We start from the raw sequence: 19184 nt of genomic DNA, 5'->3' as shown, positions 1-19184 counted from the left end.
TGGACCCAAGTGCGGGTACATTTATTTTGGTGCAGTCATGGGATGAGACAGAGAACGGAGGTCGGGGACAGGTGTGGGTCTCCCGAGGTGCGGACGTCGTTTTCCAGGGCAAAGTAGATCTCAGTAACCGAGTCAGCAAGCAGGGGTCAGAAGCTGGGAGTAGGGAGTAGAGAGTAGGCCGCTGAATCACAAGCCAGGCAGACCAGCGTTGTAAGATTCCACAACCCTGTCTGGAGGCATTCCCTTTATAACTGTGGTCATGCTGATCAACAGCAGGTGCGGTCGCTTGGCTTTGCTGACGAGGGCGTGGTGTGACAGCATGTACTTATTAGTATTGTTAAATAAATGTGCAACAAACATGCTATGTACTTTCAGATTTCAGAATGAACCTTTATGTAACAACTTAAAAATTGCAAATAATTTTTTTTTCTTACATATTATGGATGACAAATCATGTTTAGAAAGAATATTTACAAGTTCTAATGCTGAGACCAAAACTGTACTAATAATTGCTGCTGTATATTGATTTTTACAGCTTTAACTTACCTAGCAAGGAACAAGACAGTCAGGAAAACTGACGAGGAAAGGGCTAATATTCCAGTTGAAAAGCCTTTTTTTATCTGCTAAGCAAAATGACCGTTATTTTTAAACCATAATTTTTTTTTTTTAAATGCTTGCAATGGTTCAGATAATGTTCTAGTAGTGGTTTGGTAACTTTAACTCATATACATAGAAGCACCGAGTCTGTGCAGGCTGCTGCAAGATATTCATTTTTGGGCCTTTTATACCATAGTTTCTTTCGACAATAAACTAAATTGGTTTTTAAGTCAATGAGGCATTTTATTAGTATACCTCCCCTGACTCTGGGGTGTGTGGACGTGGTGCTCATCGAACGGTGTGTAATTAGTAATGGTGTCTCGGCCCGCGCAACGATACCACGAACGTCCGTTTCCACCGCACCGGGTCCGGGAAAAAAAAAAGAAAAAAAAAGACAAAGAGGTGCGTTCGCACCTCCCTCGCGAGCTCTCTGAGCGCGCCAAAGTGGGCCGCTCGCGGCAGCGTCCTTCGGCTCCCATCCCACGTGGTCACGTGTTCGTTTTTTTTGTGACGCACAATAGTTGTACTGGAAACCACACAACGCGCAGCGCTATAATGGCGCACAGGGTTGTTAAAGTGGCTAAAACCTACATAATTTTACAAAGAGCAGTCTGCACGTCCAAAAATCGACTAGTGATATTTATCTACTCAAATTAATAAAACTATTTTTGCCTTTGACTTAGCCGTGTTTGGCAATTAAAACTTCCCCTCCCCAATAATTGCTGAATGTGTATGTGATTCCTCTCTTTAACAAAATGGGAGGTAGCTGACCGAAGCGAAAACTTATGTGAAATCAAAACCAGCTGAACGTGCGAGTGTTTGTTAGCAACTGGCCTGTCGGACCTCGACGCCTCGTAAATGTTGAAAAAAAGTCATTTCGTGACATCCAGAAAAGGCGCCGATGTCTCAGATTACATCAAATCTACTCTTCTCTTTCTTTTACGCCAAACCCATACGAGCACAGTCCGCAGCCCATCTTTGTTTGTGACACACTTCCTGACAAAGCCAGCACCAGGACTTTTTTTTCTGTCATTTCAGCACAGAGACAGAGGCGTTGGCATTCAATTCCCCCTCTACCCGGTCTGAACCGGTTCGGGCTGCGCGCGACCTCGGCACGTACCCCTTCTTTTCTGCCGCAACCAGCCCGACGCACGCTCGCGCGCATTACGTCCCCTCTCGCCTGTCCACACATGCACACACGCATAAAGTGTACCCGCGTTTCCATTGGTTCCCGGGCCCGCGCGAGCCTCCACACCTCTATTGCTCCGATTGGTTTGCTAAACCCAACGACCAGGACTGATGAAGTATGAACCATTGCGATTGGTTTACACGCGAGTAATTCCACGTTTTTTATTGGCTACGTTGTCTTTTTTTTGTTGAGGTCGAAGCGAGGGGTATGGTTCTGAGCGGAACGTGTGTCCGAAGGAGACGGTGCTGGGCGGAAACACAAAAACGTGCATCTTTTCAGCACCGCGCGCTGTGGATAGCGGGGAATTTACCGGACGCCGCAGAGGGACAGAGGGACGGTTCGCGGTTTCCATCCGGCCGAGCGCGATCCCCATCCTACCACTCACCCTCAGAGCGGGAAGCTGCTGCGGGTCCAGGAAGTTTGTGTTCGTTTTTTGGCGAGTGGCAGGTTTTGGGGGTATTTTAGGACAGAGAAGCCGCGCTTCTCGCTCTCTTCAACGGGCTTCTGGCTGTTCGCCGTCGGCGGTGAAACCAGAAACAGCCAGAAAACGGAAACGACTCGGCGGGGCGGGATACTGGCGGGGCGGTAATAGGGAGAGGGGGCAGCTCTCACTAGGTTCCCCAGTCTGGCGTGATTTGCTTTCTTTCGTCTTTTTTTAATCATAATTTTTATTCGGTGGGAACCAGGATCGGGCCAGCCGGGAATAACCAACTCTAAACTGAGAGAAAACCGCGCTTTTCTCCTCAGTTTTACCTCAGAGTGACCGTCCGAGCCGCTGCCCCCCGTATCGCCCCCCGTATCGGCTCCATTGTTATTCCCGTCGCTGCCCGACCTCGGATCGCACTCCTCCTCTCCCCACACCGCCTTTTTCGTCCCAGGCTCCGTTTCTCCGGTCCGCTCCACGCAGCCATGTGCTCCCGAGTGTGGTTCATCACCGACCGGCGGATCAACCAGGAGTACCCGCAGGTGCAGATCCTGCGGGCGCTGAAGCAGCGCTGCGCCGAGGAGGACGTCGAGTTCCGCTCCATGCTGCTGGACCAGATCGTACTGACCGTGACCGACGGCCAGCTGGGTGAGTGCGATACACGCACACACACACACATCATGCCTGTTAGCACCCATTCGAGGGCTCCTCCAGCGCCGTGTGCCGCGCTCGCTCGGCTCGTCCGGCTCGCCTGCTGACCGCCTAACCCAGTTTCCCAGAGCCCGGAGGGGGAGGGTCTCTTCCCGGCCTTCAAAATGGGGGGCCGCTCTTTTTGTTCTGCTGTTTTTTGTCCTGTTCCGCTCCGAAACCGGCTCTTTTGGTCCAAACGAACGGAACGGCTGTCCGCCATCGCTCATCGCTCTGTTACGACCGTTTCGTTATTTTTCTCTTTCTTGGCGCCTCTCGGTTATACGCACGAGTCACGAGCTAAACCGGTTACGAAAATGAATTGGCTGAATCCGGCATCCACATAAACGATGATTATTATTATTATTATTCTTATTGTTGTTGTTGTTTTTAATAGGACTGGGCTGGGCAGAAAAGAAAATGGACATACGAAAGCGGCCTAGCCTTGGCGCACAAAACACATGTGCTGCACATGATCATGTGGCGCGCGCTTCTGTGTGTGTGTGTGTGTGTGTGTGTGTGTGTGTGTGAATGAATATACATGCACATTAGACTGATCTGCTCGATATTGCTTACACGAGTTATTGATTGCTTTCCCCTCATCTGCTGACAAACCAGACCAGACAGACCTCACTGCGTGCTGCGCTGCTCGGAGACCTGGTTGGAACCGGTTTCATCTGCAAGCCCCGGATACCTTCTCAGCGTCCATTCATTCTGCAGAACCTGGGGGGAGGGGGGGTCCGGACTGTAACTACTGACCCACACATCACCCTGCCATTTTAGTTAAAAAACAGTGCATGTGGACACCCTGGTTGTCCAACATCATGTTCACAGCCTGCAAGAACGTTGGTTTTCAAGATGGGTTCGAGCATAAAAACAAATGTGGCTTATCTGCTTTTTTAACCATTGCATGAGAGTAAAGGAAGCTAAGGAATCAATAGGTGACCGTCCGAGGCTGGTGATAGCGTTTGCATTTGAATGGTCACAAGGATGTTCTTTATGGACTCCAGCCACTGCTGGCCTCGTGATCGGTGTCCAGCTGACATTCTCCTAAGAAAGGAGTGAGTCTCCCGAAGGGCTGTTCACCACGAAGCCCTCATTCATTAACTGTGGATCACAGTTTCTATGCTGATGCTGACAATGGCCTTTCAAGGGCAGCTTTGGCAATTATGGGCTCATGTTGAAGTAATGTGCCCAGAAGCATGTTGGGAACTGACACAAACATCCTCTTTTTGGCCAGATTGTGTGAAAGGTCCTCAAGGTCCCTCCCATCTAGGTTGTACTTAGCTTCATTGCAGGCAAAGTCCCTAGGGATTTTTTTTGAAGAGCCTCTTAGAGCTATTGCAGTTGTTGAATGGAGCTGGTTCTGTAGATGACGTCATTGTCCATGCAGGCTGCAGGAGCATTCCTGACTTTCTACCTGGTCACTGACTGTATATTGCTGATTAGGCTCCTGCAATCCAAAAGCAGCTTCATCTAAGAGGTGTTTGGAAAAAACAGGAGGTACAAAGTTGACCTTGGCAGTACATGCCCATGACCTCATTCAGATTTCTCTATGTCAGCTGCCTTCCTCAGTTACTCAGTTTGTTAGTACGTGCTATGTATAGCTATCAAATTTAGTCGCTTTACCATGCTGCTCTGCAGATTAACGGGGAGATGGTGCAGACTAGGGACGTTGATCTCCTTATTGCCAGGAAAGCCTTCCCAAGCTCATGTTCACCTGCTGTTCTTCTATCAAGTGATTTGGGCATCATCTGCAATCCCCAACCACCCTCTTTTTTTCTTTCTCTGCAAATGTAGAGCACTAAACAGTTTCTTTCTGGATGTGTCTTGTCTGTGTGGGTCACATTTCCCGCGACTGTGCTATTGGCCTTCACATATGCTGCAGGGACAGATGGCGAGAGTACCGCTGTGAGTGTGTTGACCTATATTTCTTTCTGTGCTTCTGTTTTGTTCTGCTTGGCTAACAAGGTATGAGGGTCTTCACACACATTCTTGTCCTTGGACTGTATCCAGCAGTCCATGCAGTACCCTTCTATGCTGCAACTTTAAGAAGAGACCAGCCAAGGAATGTATGTGGCACCTCTCCCTAGGCAAATGAAATGATGCCTCTAAGGCTCCCCAGTCTCTGCAAGTCTGTGAATGACAAACCGGCAAAGCACGTTCTCTAAGCAACAGTTGAAGTGGCTAATTGCTCCTTGTGCTCTAAGTGTTGGAGGGAGGCATGTGAACAAGCAATACAGGTGATGTACTTGTAACATTCAGTCAACGGTTGTCTCCATGTTTTGCCCACCATTAAACCACAAGGGATCCAGGGGTTTTGCTGCTGAAGCTTAGGCCGTTAAAGCCATATTGAGCACTGTAATATGTCAGTGATGGGGGGGGTTACATTAGTCACAACCTGTGCTTGGTTTTCTATAGGCAACTCATAATGTGTAGAGCTCTGGCCAGCAAAATCCTTTTGTGGTCTCAGTGTTTTTTTTTTTTTTGTCTGCCCTAATAGACTTAAACTCAGTGTAAAGTGTATCATGTACCAAGACACTGCTTTTCAGTTTTTTCTTTTAGCTTTCAAAGATGATAAATGGTCTCTGGGGAAAAATACTTGTATTATTAGTTGTTGGGAGATCCTGGAAGGTTGTCTCTGCAGTGCTTTGAAACACACCTTATTTTTCTGTTATCAGCGACAAGCTTTTTAAAATATGATTAATACTTTATTAATTCCTGTGTGGAAATTCACTTACATAGGGACAGCTGGTAGCGTAATGGTTGGAGGTGTTGTCTTTGGCTTCAAAGGTCTGTGTTTCAAGCCTCACTGTCACGCCCGCAAACCAAACGACTACTCCTATGCCGAATCAGAGCAGCAGGGTATAATGGAAGCCGAGCCTGCACACCTGGTTGCGGAACATCATCAAGAAATCCGCTTCCCTTGCGATTGAGAGAAAGAACCTCACCTACCTCCTCATCCGTCCCAGACCTTCCTTGTCCTTTGCCCCTCGTTCCCTGATCTCCGTGTCCATGACTCCAAATCCTCCTGTTTTGCTTAACCGACCTTGACTCCAGCCTCATCTTAGAGCAACGTCTGTGCCTCGATTGATCCACGCTTGTCCCCGACTGTGACTCTTGCTTAGTCATTTTGTTCACAATAAACAAACCCGCATTTGAGGCCTCACCGAATCCTCGGTCTCTGCCTCCATCCATGACACTCAGCTCCACCTGTACCCTGGAGCAAGGTACTTACCCTGAATTGCTCCAGTGAAACTACCCATCTGTATTAATGAGTGAATAACTGTAAATAGCTTAACCTTGTAAGTCACTTTGGAGAAAAGCTTCAGCTAAATGAATAAATATAAATGCATACAGCAGTGGATATGGAGACGTACAAACACAAAGACTACTGATTTCGTCCACAGATAATACAAAGAGTTGTAGTGTAAAGCAGCAAGTACAGTATACCATTGCTGAGTGCTCCACGGTATTCACGTCAGTGTCAAAAATGGGGTGCAGTGTAGGAATTCTTATCGCTCAGCAGATTGTCGCCAAACAATCATGTTCGTTCCTTTTGGCTGCAGACACACCATCCTCAGCATCGTCAGAATTGATGAGTGTATACACAGGAGCTTCCACTGGGTTGCTCTGAAAAAAGGGATCTTTCACTTGCACACAAGGAGACTGTTGCTTAGGTACCATACAAACTCGTCTGTTCTCTTTCTAGTTTGGTTAATAGCTTCCCGCCTTTTCCCCAGTTGCTACATGAATTTATGGTGATTTTTTTTTTTTTTTGTTAGTGAGCATTATTACATTTGCTGTGAAACATCACACGTATTTGGTTTTTTGCCTCAAGATAATTACTGACATTTTTTTCCCCCAAATGTCACTTGAAGTGTAAAGACCTTCAGTGTCATTCACCTTACTGACCTTGAGGAAAAGCTACATTTCGACTGTGTTCATTCACTCCCCGTGTTCTTTTGACGGATTGCGGTGGGAAAAGCAGCAGCAGGTAGAGAGCATAGAAATTATGTAGTTGATACTGGATACGAATAACGTTTTGCTTTCCCTTGCTCATCTAAAATGGGCTCTGTCTTAGGAATCCATGTTTGTTGACATTGTTTAAGCTCAAGTAAAGAGTTGAGTATCATTACAACAGTCCTTAGGGCTGTCTGGAATTTGGTGATGGATCATGAGAATGAGAAGTGTGGCATCATTTAGGACATTCGCCCTTTGTTGTTAATTGGAAATGACCTTCCAAAGGTCAATGGTCAGTTAGCTAAGAAACCAGTGTGCCCATTACAATATGTAGTATGTTTGAAGTACGGTGGCACAGCGAGTAGGGCTGCTGTCTCACAGCGCCTGGGTGGTGTGAGAGAACATGGATTCGATCCCCACTCAGGCTGTGTAGAGTTTGCATGTTCTCCCCATGTCTGTGTGGGTTTCCTCGCACAGTCCAAAGACATGCTGTTCAGGTTCACCCACATTGTGTGAGTGACAGAGAAGAGTGTGTTCCACTGATGTATGGATGAGTGACCCAGTGTAAGTAGTGTATCTAGCAGTGTAAGTCACCGCGGTGAATAAGGTGTGTGGGCTGATAGTAACACTACATAGAGTTCATTGGAAGTCGCTTTGGAGAAAAGTGTCTGCTAAGTGAATAAATGTAAGTATAACCTATTAACTCACCTATAACCTAAAGAATAACTGTTTTCATATCTATTATGCAGCAAATTCTTTTTTTCCCCTTCATTTGGCTGATGCTTTTCTCCAAAGCAACTTATATTGTGAGGTTTGTTTACGAAGCTACTTCCAATGATTGATGTTGCTGGGTAATTTCTACCTGATCAACTCAGGGTTAGTACCTTGAGCTACAGCAGGAGATGTCATTGAGACCTGGGATTTTAATGCCTTGCCTTTATTTTTACCTTTTTTGGTCATTGCTGTCAATTTGAGGCATGGAGCAGCAAACCAAAGGCGTGTTACAAATGTGTCTATGCGGGCCTTGCCTGGACTGTTCAGTGGTAGGGGCACATTTTTTCTGCATGTGCCTTTGTTTTTTTCATCCCTTTGGGGCCCTATGAATGAGTCCCCATTTTGTGGGCTCTCAGGTGAATGAACGACAGGCTTCCGCTGTGGCAACGTGGTTTGATGCCAGGTCAGCAGCCACAGCCTGCCAGTCACTCATGCTAGGGGATGTGTGTCGCGGGTGTCCTGTGAAGGACCATGCTGGAGCGCTAAATGATACTACCCTGTCTAAGGTCTGCAAACCCATGATGTAACACTGGCAACACGTAGCCCCGAATAATTCCACATCCCATGATGTGTAAGCTGTAGTTACATAAATGACACACTATTTTTGGGTGCATTTGTTCTGATGTATAAAACACTTGGATAACAAATCATAACTGGAGCAGTGGATGAGCGACACCCTCTTGTTATGATTGTTGGTGACCGGATATGAAATGCGCAGCTGGGCTTTGTGACCAGGGCAAATTGAGTGCTGGATCATGTCACTCATGCTCCTCGACATTTGTCAGTTACAGAGAGACACGTTCATTTTGTTGTCTTCACACTTGGCCAAAGCTTCCATGCAAGGGGAAAAGTAGATACAGGTGGAACATAGTGCCACAAAAATAGGAGATGGCTGCATCAGCCACATCTAAACATGGAAGTGGTTAGAGTTAATGTTTATTTTCTCAAATTCCAGTGTTTATTATTTTATGGCGGAGAAGAGGAGAGAGGACATCAAATGAATATGCACAAAGTGGCTTTTTACGTACTTGTGTTCATGCTAGAGCTATGGCTGAAAACTTGTCATTTAGTTGTGCATAATTAGCAACATATTGGTAAACGTAAACATATTTAAACATATTGAAGAATCCTGTTTTTAATGATTAATTTAGAAAAAAAACATAGTTACATACATACCGAGTTACAAAACAGTTTTTTCTGGTTTGTTCCAAATAAAAATAGTGATTTCTTAATCACAAACTGGAAACGCATCATTCCTCTGCGTGGAGTTTTTCTGTGCTGATCTTCCTTTACAGAAGATAATGTATTCCTGTGTTTTCAACATACGTTAATGTGTTTGTGAATTTCCTCCATACTGGATTATCAAGTTTCAGAGTACAGTGAAGCTTTCTCTTTCACGTTAATGTTTGGTGTGCATCAGCTTTCTTCTGTGACAGAGCACTCTCTTCTGTGGTGCATCTTGACTGCTGGGCTCTTTTAGATGTAACATGTAGTCCAGAGCCACAGATACAACTGGGGTTGATCTGAAGTAGCAAGGTGTGAAAAAGGGTTTGCAGCCCCTTGTTTCTCAGGGCCTTTGGAAGAGGGGTTCCTGCTTTTGCAGAGAACTGCTTCACTGTGCCTTGGTTGAAGAAGCATTTACGTTGGCACTGTCAGAGATCCTCGTGCTGTCTTGCAGTTGGACATTCCACGGGTAAGTTCGGAAGTGACATCGTCTCAGCAGAGCAGATGGAGGTCCTCATAGTGTATTCCTCACCTGCAAGTTGCCCCCCCCCCCCCCCCATTCTTATTCTGAGCATTAAAGCTTCAAGTACTTCAAACTGCACACAGTATATTTGGCAAATAAGGGGTGTGTCTGTAGGTGTGTGTATATGTGACAAAGAAGGCTAAATGAGGTCTGCTAACTGGAGTGGTGTGATTGAGCAGAGATTGGTGGTATGCGAAGTCACAGATATTAAATGCATAAAGGCGTGCATTGTGTCCTGCTGCACCGGAAGTAGCTCTTAAAACACATCCACACATTGTAGTGCAGTTCAGTGTTATGTAAGATGTTTTCTCATGACCCTGCTGTTTCACTTCTCTAGCTCTAAGTTAGGTTTCTTTACTGTTGACCCTCCCTCTTACTGGTTTTAAAACAACTGAAACCCTCAAGGTCCTGGGCATTTTTCTAAGTACCAAGGAAATTTAGAGTTAAATGAGGTGCAACAATTTTTGTTATTTCTGGGTTTGGTTCCTATGGAAATGTGGGACTTGCTAGGCGCTGCTGGGTCAAGACCCTGTCCGCAGCTGGAGGCCAACAGCCTTCTGGTGCCCCCTGCACGCTGACGTTGCAGTGCAAAGGACTGAACTCTGAAGAGATGGTAGCCCCCTGCTGTGGCTGTTAGCCTGTTACATTTCCCTGGCCTAAAAGGCAACTGCAGTCCTGTGCTGAAACAGTAGGTTTGAGTAACAACTGCTGTTAATTTTTTAGAGTTTATGACACTGAGCTTTTTCTTACTTTTCCCCACTTGTTCTTTTAGTTTTAACTTTCATCCACAGATGCGCGTGCAACATTACAGCAGCAGGACCCCAGGTGCTACAAAGAACTCTGCTGTAGTACTCCTGATCAAGGTCTTTATTTAGCTGTATAAAATTGAAAAAATATGATCTAACACATACAAAATTATTTTTTTCACTGGTGAACAATGCCCGCCAGTGCTACAATCCTGTCTCTGGCAGGCAAGGGAGGTTGTGCCGCTTTTGTAAAAGGGCTCTGGTGGCGAAGGGGAACAAAGTGGCTATGACCAGCCAGGAGTGTTTGATACAGAAGTGTCACATCAGTGTTTACGTACAACCCACAGAGAAGATCTCCTATTAGTGCCTGGGTGCTACACACCAAGCATTCCCAGCATACTGGTCCTGACACGAGCTTCTTTCCCTGGCTTCAGTATGGCATTCTCCCCGTCTGTGGTTTCTCAGAATTTTGAGCAGTTTTCCAAAACTGTTACATCAACAGCCGAATGCTATGTCCATCCATATCACGTCTCTTAAGAGTATCGCAAGAAACGTGTTATTCTCAATAATGTAATCTGGATTAAATACGTGCTTCGGATGTAGTACTGATAGTCTGCGGTATAGTTGCAAAATGTCTCTCAAATTAGGAAACATCACAATGCATCATTCAAAACTGATTTTTCCTTAAATTTTTTATTTTTTGTATTTATTCTGTGAAATATGTGTAGCTTTACTTGTAACAAAGGATATCCAAGTTAGTGCATTTTTCAGTGTCAGCGTATAGATATGTCAGTCATTCCCCAAGTTGTGTTTTGTGACAGAAGCAGACACCTGGCTACAAGGATGCAGGTTCCTAAATGTTGCTGCAGTGCCAGGTGGACAGCACCAGAGCAGACCGGTTTGACTCTGGGTCACACGATGAAGAGTGTCTCCTGTACCCCTCCCCTGTTGTGGCAATGCATCAGGGACAGCACTACAGCACCAGCTTACCTAATCCTACGGTGTTGATGTGCTCCTAATATTTTCTCTCGCTCTCTCTCTCTCTCGCTCTCTCAATCTCTCTCACACACACACTTCCACTGGCCCTGCTACTTCTTTTCATTTTGCTGTAATGAGCCATTTAAATTTGTTGCTGCAAACATGTGTAGTCCTTCTTTACACAGTATTATTCCATTACCTGGGCACATAACACCTCCTGGGTAGCAGGATGTTGGTGTATTAGTGACATGTGAACAAGGTGTGAGTGAGGAGAGACAATGGTGGTGATGCTCAAGAGTCCAGGACCTCATCAGTCCCTACACCCCAGCAAGAGCCCTGTACTCCTCCACCTATGGTCCCTTCATGGATGCACTCCCAAGGGGTCCAAAATTGAAAGTGCATAGGTTCTCAGTTGTTCCCATGTGATGAAATGAGCTCCTTCTGTCATTCAGAACTGATCAATTCCTCCCAGCATTCAAGAAGCATCTCCGAACCCATCTCTTTCAGACACATTTCCCTTCAGACTGACATAACCGTGATAGTGTGATGCAAATTTATCTTCTAACTCTCAATTGTATAGGCTGTGATATGTGCCAACAAAACGGTTATATCAGAAGAACAAGCTATGCTTTGATAATTGGGTGTCTATATCTAAATCTCTTTGTTGTGGAATGCACTTTTGTTTGCTTTGTGTTTGGAGAAAAGTGTCAGCTAAAGTAATAAATGTAAATTTTACACATCTGCTTGCAGCAGTTCATACAAATGTTAACAGAAGATTATTAACATGGATGCTGGCTGTTGAATGCTTGTTCTTACAGACACTTTGGATGAGATCATTGGTTCAGTTTTTCTCACCCCCTCTCACAGGGTTGCGCGTGGACCAGGAGCTGGTCACCTCATACCCACAGGTGGCTGTGGTGCGGGTTCCCACTCCGTGGGTGCAGTCTGACGGCGACATCACCGTGCTGCGTCACCTGGAGAAGCTGGGCTGCCGCCTCATCAACCGGCCACAGGCTATACTCAACTGCGTCAACAAGTTCTGGACTTTTCAGGAGCTGGCAGGCCATGGGGTGCCCCTGCCAGACACCTTCTCCTATGGTAAGCTGCCCCGCTGCCAAGAGTCCTTTTACAGGTTACAGGCTCTGAGAAGGCCCCGATCTGCTCTTTAAAGAGGCTGTGAACGTCAGGACAGCATTGGTAAACGGAACATGTGACACATCACTATGCTTCTGTTGTGGGTGTGTGTTTCAAGTATATGCTGGTGCATGTGTGGTATATTTAAGAGTTCAAATTTGTTTTTCATTGTGTTATGTTGACCTGTTGATATATGAAATACTGCACCACTGCATGTGTAGAGGGCCATGCCTGAGCTGCGTTCTCTCCTTGAAGCTCCACCAAGAGCCCACAACGGAATAGCCTTCTATTCTGTGTATTTGTGTATTTTCTTGTATTTTTCTTACCACAGCAGCTGCAGTCGCACTTGCTTTTTTCTGTCTTTATGTGCCAGAAATGTGGCTAGCCCAAATGGAATGAGCAGACTCCACTTATGTAACAGCCCCTCCTGGCAGGGGATTGAAGGGGGGTAGTGGGTCCTCATGATTGGCAGATGGGCTGACCCCACTCCCCTCGCTGACGTGGGCTCCACCAGGCTGACATCTGCTGTTCGCTCAGCCAGAGCAGACGTGTTTTCCTGTTATTTTGCTTTTTTCTCTCTCTCTCTAAAAGCATTTGGGAGGCAGATCACATCTGTTCTGATGCTCAGAGCCAAAACCAGTGAGTGGTTTAAAAAAGAGGGCCCAAAAGAGATGGAATTAGGACACTGGAATTATTTGGACTTGGCATGGTCCTTAATAACTCTGTCCACCCGTTTGACCACTGGGCCTCAGTGCTTAACCTTTCTGTCTGCAAGAATATTTTATCTGTGATCTCGGCTTGCAACACAAGCAGCCAAATTTAGTGTTGGATATATTTTTATAAACTCGAACCTTACTGAAAAAAACGAACATTGAGCTCACCTACTTTAATTGTACGACACCTTACCATGACACAGTGCAGCAAAAGAGGCTGATTGCTGTGTTTTGTGACTGATTACATTAGTGTGTCTGTGTTTGTGTGTGTCTGTGTCTCTGAGAAACTGATTAAGACATGTGCAGTTGAATAGGCTGACAGATCTGTGTCTACAGGGGGACACGAGAACTTCAGGAAGATGATTGACGAAGCCGAGCCACTGGGTTACCCTGTTGTGGTGAAAAACGCCCGTGGTCACAGAGGTCAGTGCGAACAGTGTATTTGTCTTCAGGTCATACACCAGTGTCAACTCCCTGCAATTCAACAGCAAAATGTGTTTTCTTAGATATATGTTACCTTGTAAAATGGAGATTTTATCTTTTACGATTATTCTTTCTGTACTCTATGTGACAGGCTTGAATTTGATCCGTTTCAGTAGTTTCTGACAAGGGGAAGAGAAAACAGGAATGCTTATGCATTCCGAAGTAATGAGGACTCCAAATTGAAAATTATTAAAATAAGTAAATAAATTCCTTTGGTTTCTTCTTCCTTGTTCTGTAGTTTGCTGATAAAGCTGTAGCAATGTTGGCCACAGTCAGATTCGGCAGGGTGTCTGCACTGGCACTTGTCCATCTCTGTGGGGGGAAGCTCACTGCATCTGTGCCCACCAGCAGCGTACTTGGGCCACTACTCAGTTTGGCAGTGCCATGACTGTCCGTTGATCTTTTGGCTTTGGGTGTGAAGTGGGGTAGAGGCTACAGCACATGGTTAGAGAAATGCACAAAACGATTCAGTCGACACAGACTGGCCTCTTTTTTTTTTTTTTTTTTCTTTTCCCCCAAAATGGTGTTTTTCTGTTAAAGACAGTCCCTTTTTAGTGGTTAATAGGCTGTCTGCTCCCACCATCAGTTTCTTTCACTTTTAAATTCTAACTCCTTTCCAGTGCATTTCATAGTGCCTGAGTTGACTACTGTGATTCTTTTTTTCTTGGAGACAAATTAAATTCCCTATTATTGCTGGCAGTTTTTCCACAGGATAAAATTCAATCATTGCAGCTTGTCTAGAACTACTTGGAGCAGTTTTTTATCCAAGGCCTTCTGGGTCTATTACAGCTGAATGTCTGAATGTACATATCTCACTGTACTCTGCAGGTAACAGGCCATTTTATTGTTATTATTATTATTTGTCTTTATTTAGCTGATGCCATTGTCAAGGATGTGTGTAGTTATTTTGTAGTCTTGTTTAGTTCATGGATTTATTCATGCGATTATTTCTAGGTGATGTATTTGCAGATAGTTGTTTGATTTGAGGAAAAAGTGTTTACACACAGCCTTCCCCACATCTTGTCCTTAAGACCTGGGTCTCTACTAAACCTTGAGCAATGACCAGTGTTGCAGTCATGGCCAAGGTGCATTCCATTCAGCTGAGCTGTGTTTCTGCTCACTGGAGGGGGGAGTTGAGGCTTGTTGTATTTCAGGCTTTTTTTTTTTTTAAATTTTCAGTTGTTTGTATTTGACGCCTGTTCTACAGAACTCTCTATTCATCCAGCAAGACCGTGGTTTTCAGTCCTCTGTTTTTATTTGTAATTGACAGAGGAGAGTTGACCAGTCAACCAGGGGGGGCTGATGAAACTGCATTGTTCCCCCACCACAGGGAAGGCAGTGTTCCTGGCCCGGGACAAACACCACTTGACTGACCTCAGCCACCTGATCCGGCACGACGCACCCTACCTCTTCCAGGAGTACGTCAAGGAATCACACGGCAGGGACGTGCGAGTGGTGCTGGTGGGGGGGCGGGTCATCGGCTCCATGCTGCGCTGCTCCACAGATGGACGCATGCAAAGCAACTGCTCCTTGGGTAAGTGCTGCATTGGGCTGGGGGGGTGGCATAGTCTTGGGTTCAGAAGTTGACTTGACGGTTTTCATTGACTTTGCAGACTTTCTTCTCTCCAAAGAAATTTGACATATTCAACAGTTTTATTGTTTCTTTGGACAACTTCTTATATAGTACAGTGGCTCCTCATATCTGAGTTACAAATTTTCAAAGATTCAAACACTTCCTGCTTGTTTGTTTTTAACTATTTTCCTTGCTAATCTGTGTTTTAAAATTTTGATTTCTTGCAAAACAACATAAAGGTAAAACAGCTGTAAATATTCACTTAAGACATAACTATTATTTTTCTAAACTTTTTGTTTTTATAGACACAAAAGTTTATAAAAATAATAGTTATGTCTTAAGTGCATATTTTCAAATAGTATTTTTTTAATTTTGTCTATCCTGTGTTTTATGCACCTACTTGAACAATGAACCTTGGTGCAGCAAGTGGAAGATTAGGTTTGTTTGAGTCACATGTCTGCAGCTATGTCTCTTTCTCTTAATGTCATGCATAAATTGTACGTTTGCTGAGATGTACGTCTCTTTGGAGAAAAGCATCTGCTAAATGAATAAATGTAAATGTAATTTATGGCTTTATTTACAGCACTTTACCCAGAAATAAATTGAGGGACACTTGTATTATTAAGCTTGTATTGACTCAAACTTTAGCTTTATGCACAAATCAAGTTATGAATGGACTTATAACCTCAGTTGTGTTTATAAGGTGAGGCATAAATGTGAGTGCAATAAAGCAATTTGGGGTGAGTTTAAAAGTGGAACCACTCTAAGGACTTGAACAACTAACCTGTGCACTGTATGGGTTGTCTATGAAGGTGAACCCATACATGTGCTACACAAAGACCCCCCTGGAGCGGTCAGCATAGCAGTATCCATATTAGTCTCAATTTGACACAATTACCTGCAGTTTAATAGCGAAGTGTGATTTCTGAATTGTCTTCTGATATTGTAATTATTATTCTTACTGATTACAGGCATTGTGAGCAATTTGAATTACAAGTTATCAGCATGATGCATTTTATTATATGCTCTTTGAAATTGTGTATTATTACTACATCTATCGATTGAGAAAGCTATTGAGTTCAGAAAGGTAAGATTTTTTTTTTTTTTAGCAATCTGAGAAATGTGCACTTCATAACTGTAAGCACTGCAATAGTGGCACACGTTTCAAAAGTATGTGCTACATTTGTTTTTTCATTTATAATTAATTTGATTTGCAGTAACAGTGAATCTGATATTTTCATACTGTACATTGGCTTCCTATCGGTTTTTCCATATGGACTAGATGTCATACATTTTAATGCTTTACATTTTGGGTTTTTCAGATTATGATAACTGTTAATGGAGTGGCTGGTAGCACAGTGGTTAGATCTGTTGCCTTTGGACCCAGAAGTCCCAGGTTTAAATCCTCCTTCTAGTTGTAGTACCCTTGAGGAAGGTTTTTAACCTAACTTGCTATGGTAAGGTTTCCCAGCTGTATAAATGGGTAAAAAAATTGCAAGTACTGTAGCTTCACCTTATAAGATGCTTTAAAGAAACAAGTCATATAAATGTAAATTTTGAAAAGAAAATGGTTAGTCAAGTCATAATTTTGAAAACAGTGAATCTCTGATCTCACTTTTGTTGAACCACTGCTTGTGAACAGTTCAGAGATAGTATGGGCCCAGCAGGCTGTGTACTCTGTTTTAGAGGCAACCTGTGCCACTGGTGTGTGATGTCATTGCTGTGTTTTCGTCCCCCACAGGAGGCGTAGGGATGATGTGCCCTCTGAGCGAGCAGGGAAAGCAGCTCGCCGTGCAGGTGTCCAACATCCTGGGCATGGATGTGTGCGGCATTGACCTGCTGCAGCTCAACGACGGCTCCTTCGTGGTGTGTGAGGCCAACGCCAACGTGGGCTTCATTGCCTTCGACCAGGCCTGCGGGATGGATGTGGCGGGCATCGTGGCAGACTACGCCCTCTCTCTGCTGCCCAGCCGCCTCACACGCAAGATGTCGCTGCTTTCAGTGGTGTCCAGCACCAGTGAGACCAGCAGCGAGCCAGAGGTGTGCCCGCCGCCCAGCGCCCTGCCAGAGGCCGTGTGTACCATGAGCGTGGGCTCCACTTCCAGCGAAAGTGACCCGGAGCTGGGAGAACCCCGCCATGCAGCAGCACCTGAGCTCCCTGCCCTCCCTGACACTGCATACAACATCAACACCCTCCTTGCCAACGAGATCAAACTGTTCACTGAGTGAGCTAGATTACCTCTGAGTGCAAGACACACACACACACACACACACACACACACACACACACACACACACGCACACACACACACACGCACGCATGAACATGCATACAGACATAGCCCTGACTTCCTGGAATAGATGCATACCTGTGACCGGGGCTGAGAAACATCTACATACGCATGTTGAAGCAAACACACTCGCATGAGCCAACATTTCAAGGAGAAAAAAAGAGACATGACCACATCACCTCATAGACATGCCGATAAGAAAGAAGAGTGCACGCATGCGCCTCCTCAGTGTCAGACGTGACCCCCCTCCGGCTTCCCAAGATCTGAGGCTGCTCCCCTGATGTGCCCCCCCCCCTTCAAAAAGTAAAACACACTGACTTTGTAGTGCAGCTTGACTGCAAAACTTGGGCATATAGTCTAGTTGTATGGACTGGCTGCTACATTTTGAATCATTTGCATAGTTGAGGATTTTAAAACATGCAACAAATGGTCTCAAGAGGGTTTGTAAGAACACTCACCAACAGAGTGTAACCTTAAACCACACCAGATCTACCTGGATTTTGGTAACAAGACATTACTGACACAGCAGGCAATTGCACAGTTGTCCCACAGAAAACCAACAAGTTGGCTTGATTTCCATGAACTGGAGTGTTTTGCAATGAGTGTTGTCGCATGAAAAGCGAGACATCGCCTGGTTATTGGCAGTTTCTACAGTCAGACCCCCGCTGACCCACACCACTGCAGGCGATTTTATTGCTGAGATAGTCTTTAGGACTGGTGGCCCCACCTGTAGGTCAGTCCCCATGAACAAAATAAACACCAGCTCTATGTGGGGACAGTGGAACAGGGAGGGATGTTTACTATTTTACTCAGATCTTAGCAGGCAGCTTTAGTATAAATGGCCACTAATGGCTTGAAATGCATGAGTAAGATAAAAAGTTTAAAAACTTGTTTGCCATAATGCAGCCCCTTAATGAGCCATTTGACGTCACAAAGAAGGTCTTAATTTCTTTCATTTTTCTAAGCACTTTAAGAGCAACAGACAAATTGCAAGAACTGAAGAAAATTATAGTCACATAGGGAATTGGAACCCAGCCTTGTCGGGTAGATAAAAACTTTACCATTCCAAATTGTCACAAACCTCAAAAATGGAATTTTCACTTAGCCCACTTCCATACAGTACTTTCTAAATATGCTAACATACAAGCCCACATTGCTTATTTCCCAAAATCAGCTTGTTTGCCATTTAAAACATGGGGATGTATAATATTTTGTGTAATACCAGTAACTCAGTGTTATTGGGTAGTTATGCTTAAATCATTGCCAGAACTCTGAATCCATTTACATATGGAAGCTATTGGCTTCAAAAAGTTTGATCTTACTCCAACCAAACAATTGGGATTATAGAGTGTCAGTTTGTCCTAATGTGGTTATTTGGCCAACTATTAAGTTGATGGAGGAACTATATGTTTTTTTGTTTTTGTTGTTTTTTTTTTTTTTTTACTTAAGTCTGACAAATAAAATTGTAAAGAAAAACAAGCTTTTGTTACTGTTAATTTTTACATTATTGTTATGTGTTCTCTCCCTGACCTGTTGGATTTTCAGATGACAGTTTGCATTATATGTTGTTTAACCCCAACCTCTCTACATTAGCATAAGCAAAACTGGAAGTCCTTGTGTATGGTGATCTCGTACGATGGACCAAACAAGCAGCTAATCGCTTCCACAGGTGTGTGTGCTAAAGCAGTGTGCAAGGATGTCACCCTGGACATGCAGTTAAGACCAAACTCAGGGGAAGCAGCCTGGATCTCCCTTACACCCCCTAAGGCATGAGCATATCCTTCAGAGACTGAGATCTGCTTAGCTAACGTCTTACTGACAAACAAGTAAACTTCCTATGGGAAAGATGTGTCCCGCAGTGGTTCTCACTTGCTTTTTCTGTTTC

General features: G+C 44.6%; 1 protein-coding gene and 1 long non-coding RNA gene across 2 annotated transcripts; one reads left to right on the top strand and one right to left on the bottom strand.

Annotated features, from left to right (window-relative positions):
- On the bottom strand, positions 1-1128 carry LOC108924924 (uncharacterized). Its single transcript, XR_001965365.1, has 3 exons — positions 937-1128; positions 547-620; positions 1-295 (listed from the first exon to the last, which is right to left on the bottom strand). It is a non-coding gene; the product is annotated as an uncharacterized LOC108924924 (long non-coding RNA).
- A 783-nt stretch (positions 1129-1911) lies between these two features.
- On the top strand, positions 1912-19109 carry rimkla (ribosomal modification protein rimK-like family member A). The gene is made up of 5 exons (XM_018736577.2): positions 1912-2858; positions 11973-12203; positions 13289-13375; positions 14766-14969; positions 16750-19109. The coding sequence occupies exons 1-5, from the start codon at positions 2696-2698 to the stop codon at positions 17235-17237; spliced, it is 1173 nt and encodes a 390-aa protein (XP_018592093.1). The 5' UTR covers positions 1912-2695; the 3' UTR covers positions 17238-19109.
- The last annotated feature ends 75 nt before the right edge of the window (positions 19110-19184 follow it).

This window comes from Scleropages formosus, chromosome 2, assembly GCF_900964775.1.
Source record: "Scleropages formosus chromosome 2, fSclFor1.1, whole genome shotgun sequence".
NCBI lineage: Eukaryota > Metazoa > Chordata > Actinopteri > Osteoglossiformes > Osteoglossidae > Scleropages > Scleropages formosus.
Note: the sequence above shows the minus strand (reverse complement) of the source record. Positions and strands in the feature narration are given on the sequence as shown.

Coding starts and splice junctions, on each gene's coding strand:
- rimkla (XM_018736577.2), top strand. CDS start 2,696: ATGTGCTCCCGAGTGTGGTTCATCACCGACCGGCGGATCAACCAGGAG. Junction 2,859..11,972: donor CGTGACCGACGGCCAGCTGG/GTGAGTGCGATA, acceptor CCCCTCTCACAG/GGTTGCGCGTGGACCAGGAG. Junction 13,376..14,765: donor AAACGCCCGTGGTCACAGAG/GTCAGTGCGAAC, acceptor CCCCCACCACAG/GGAAGGCAGTGTTCCTGGCC.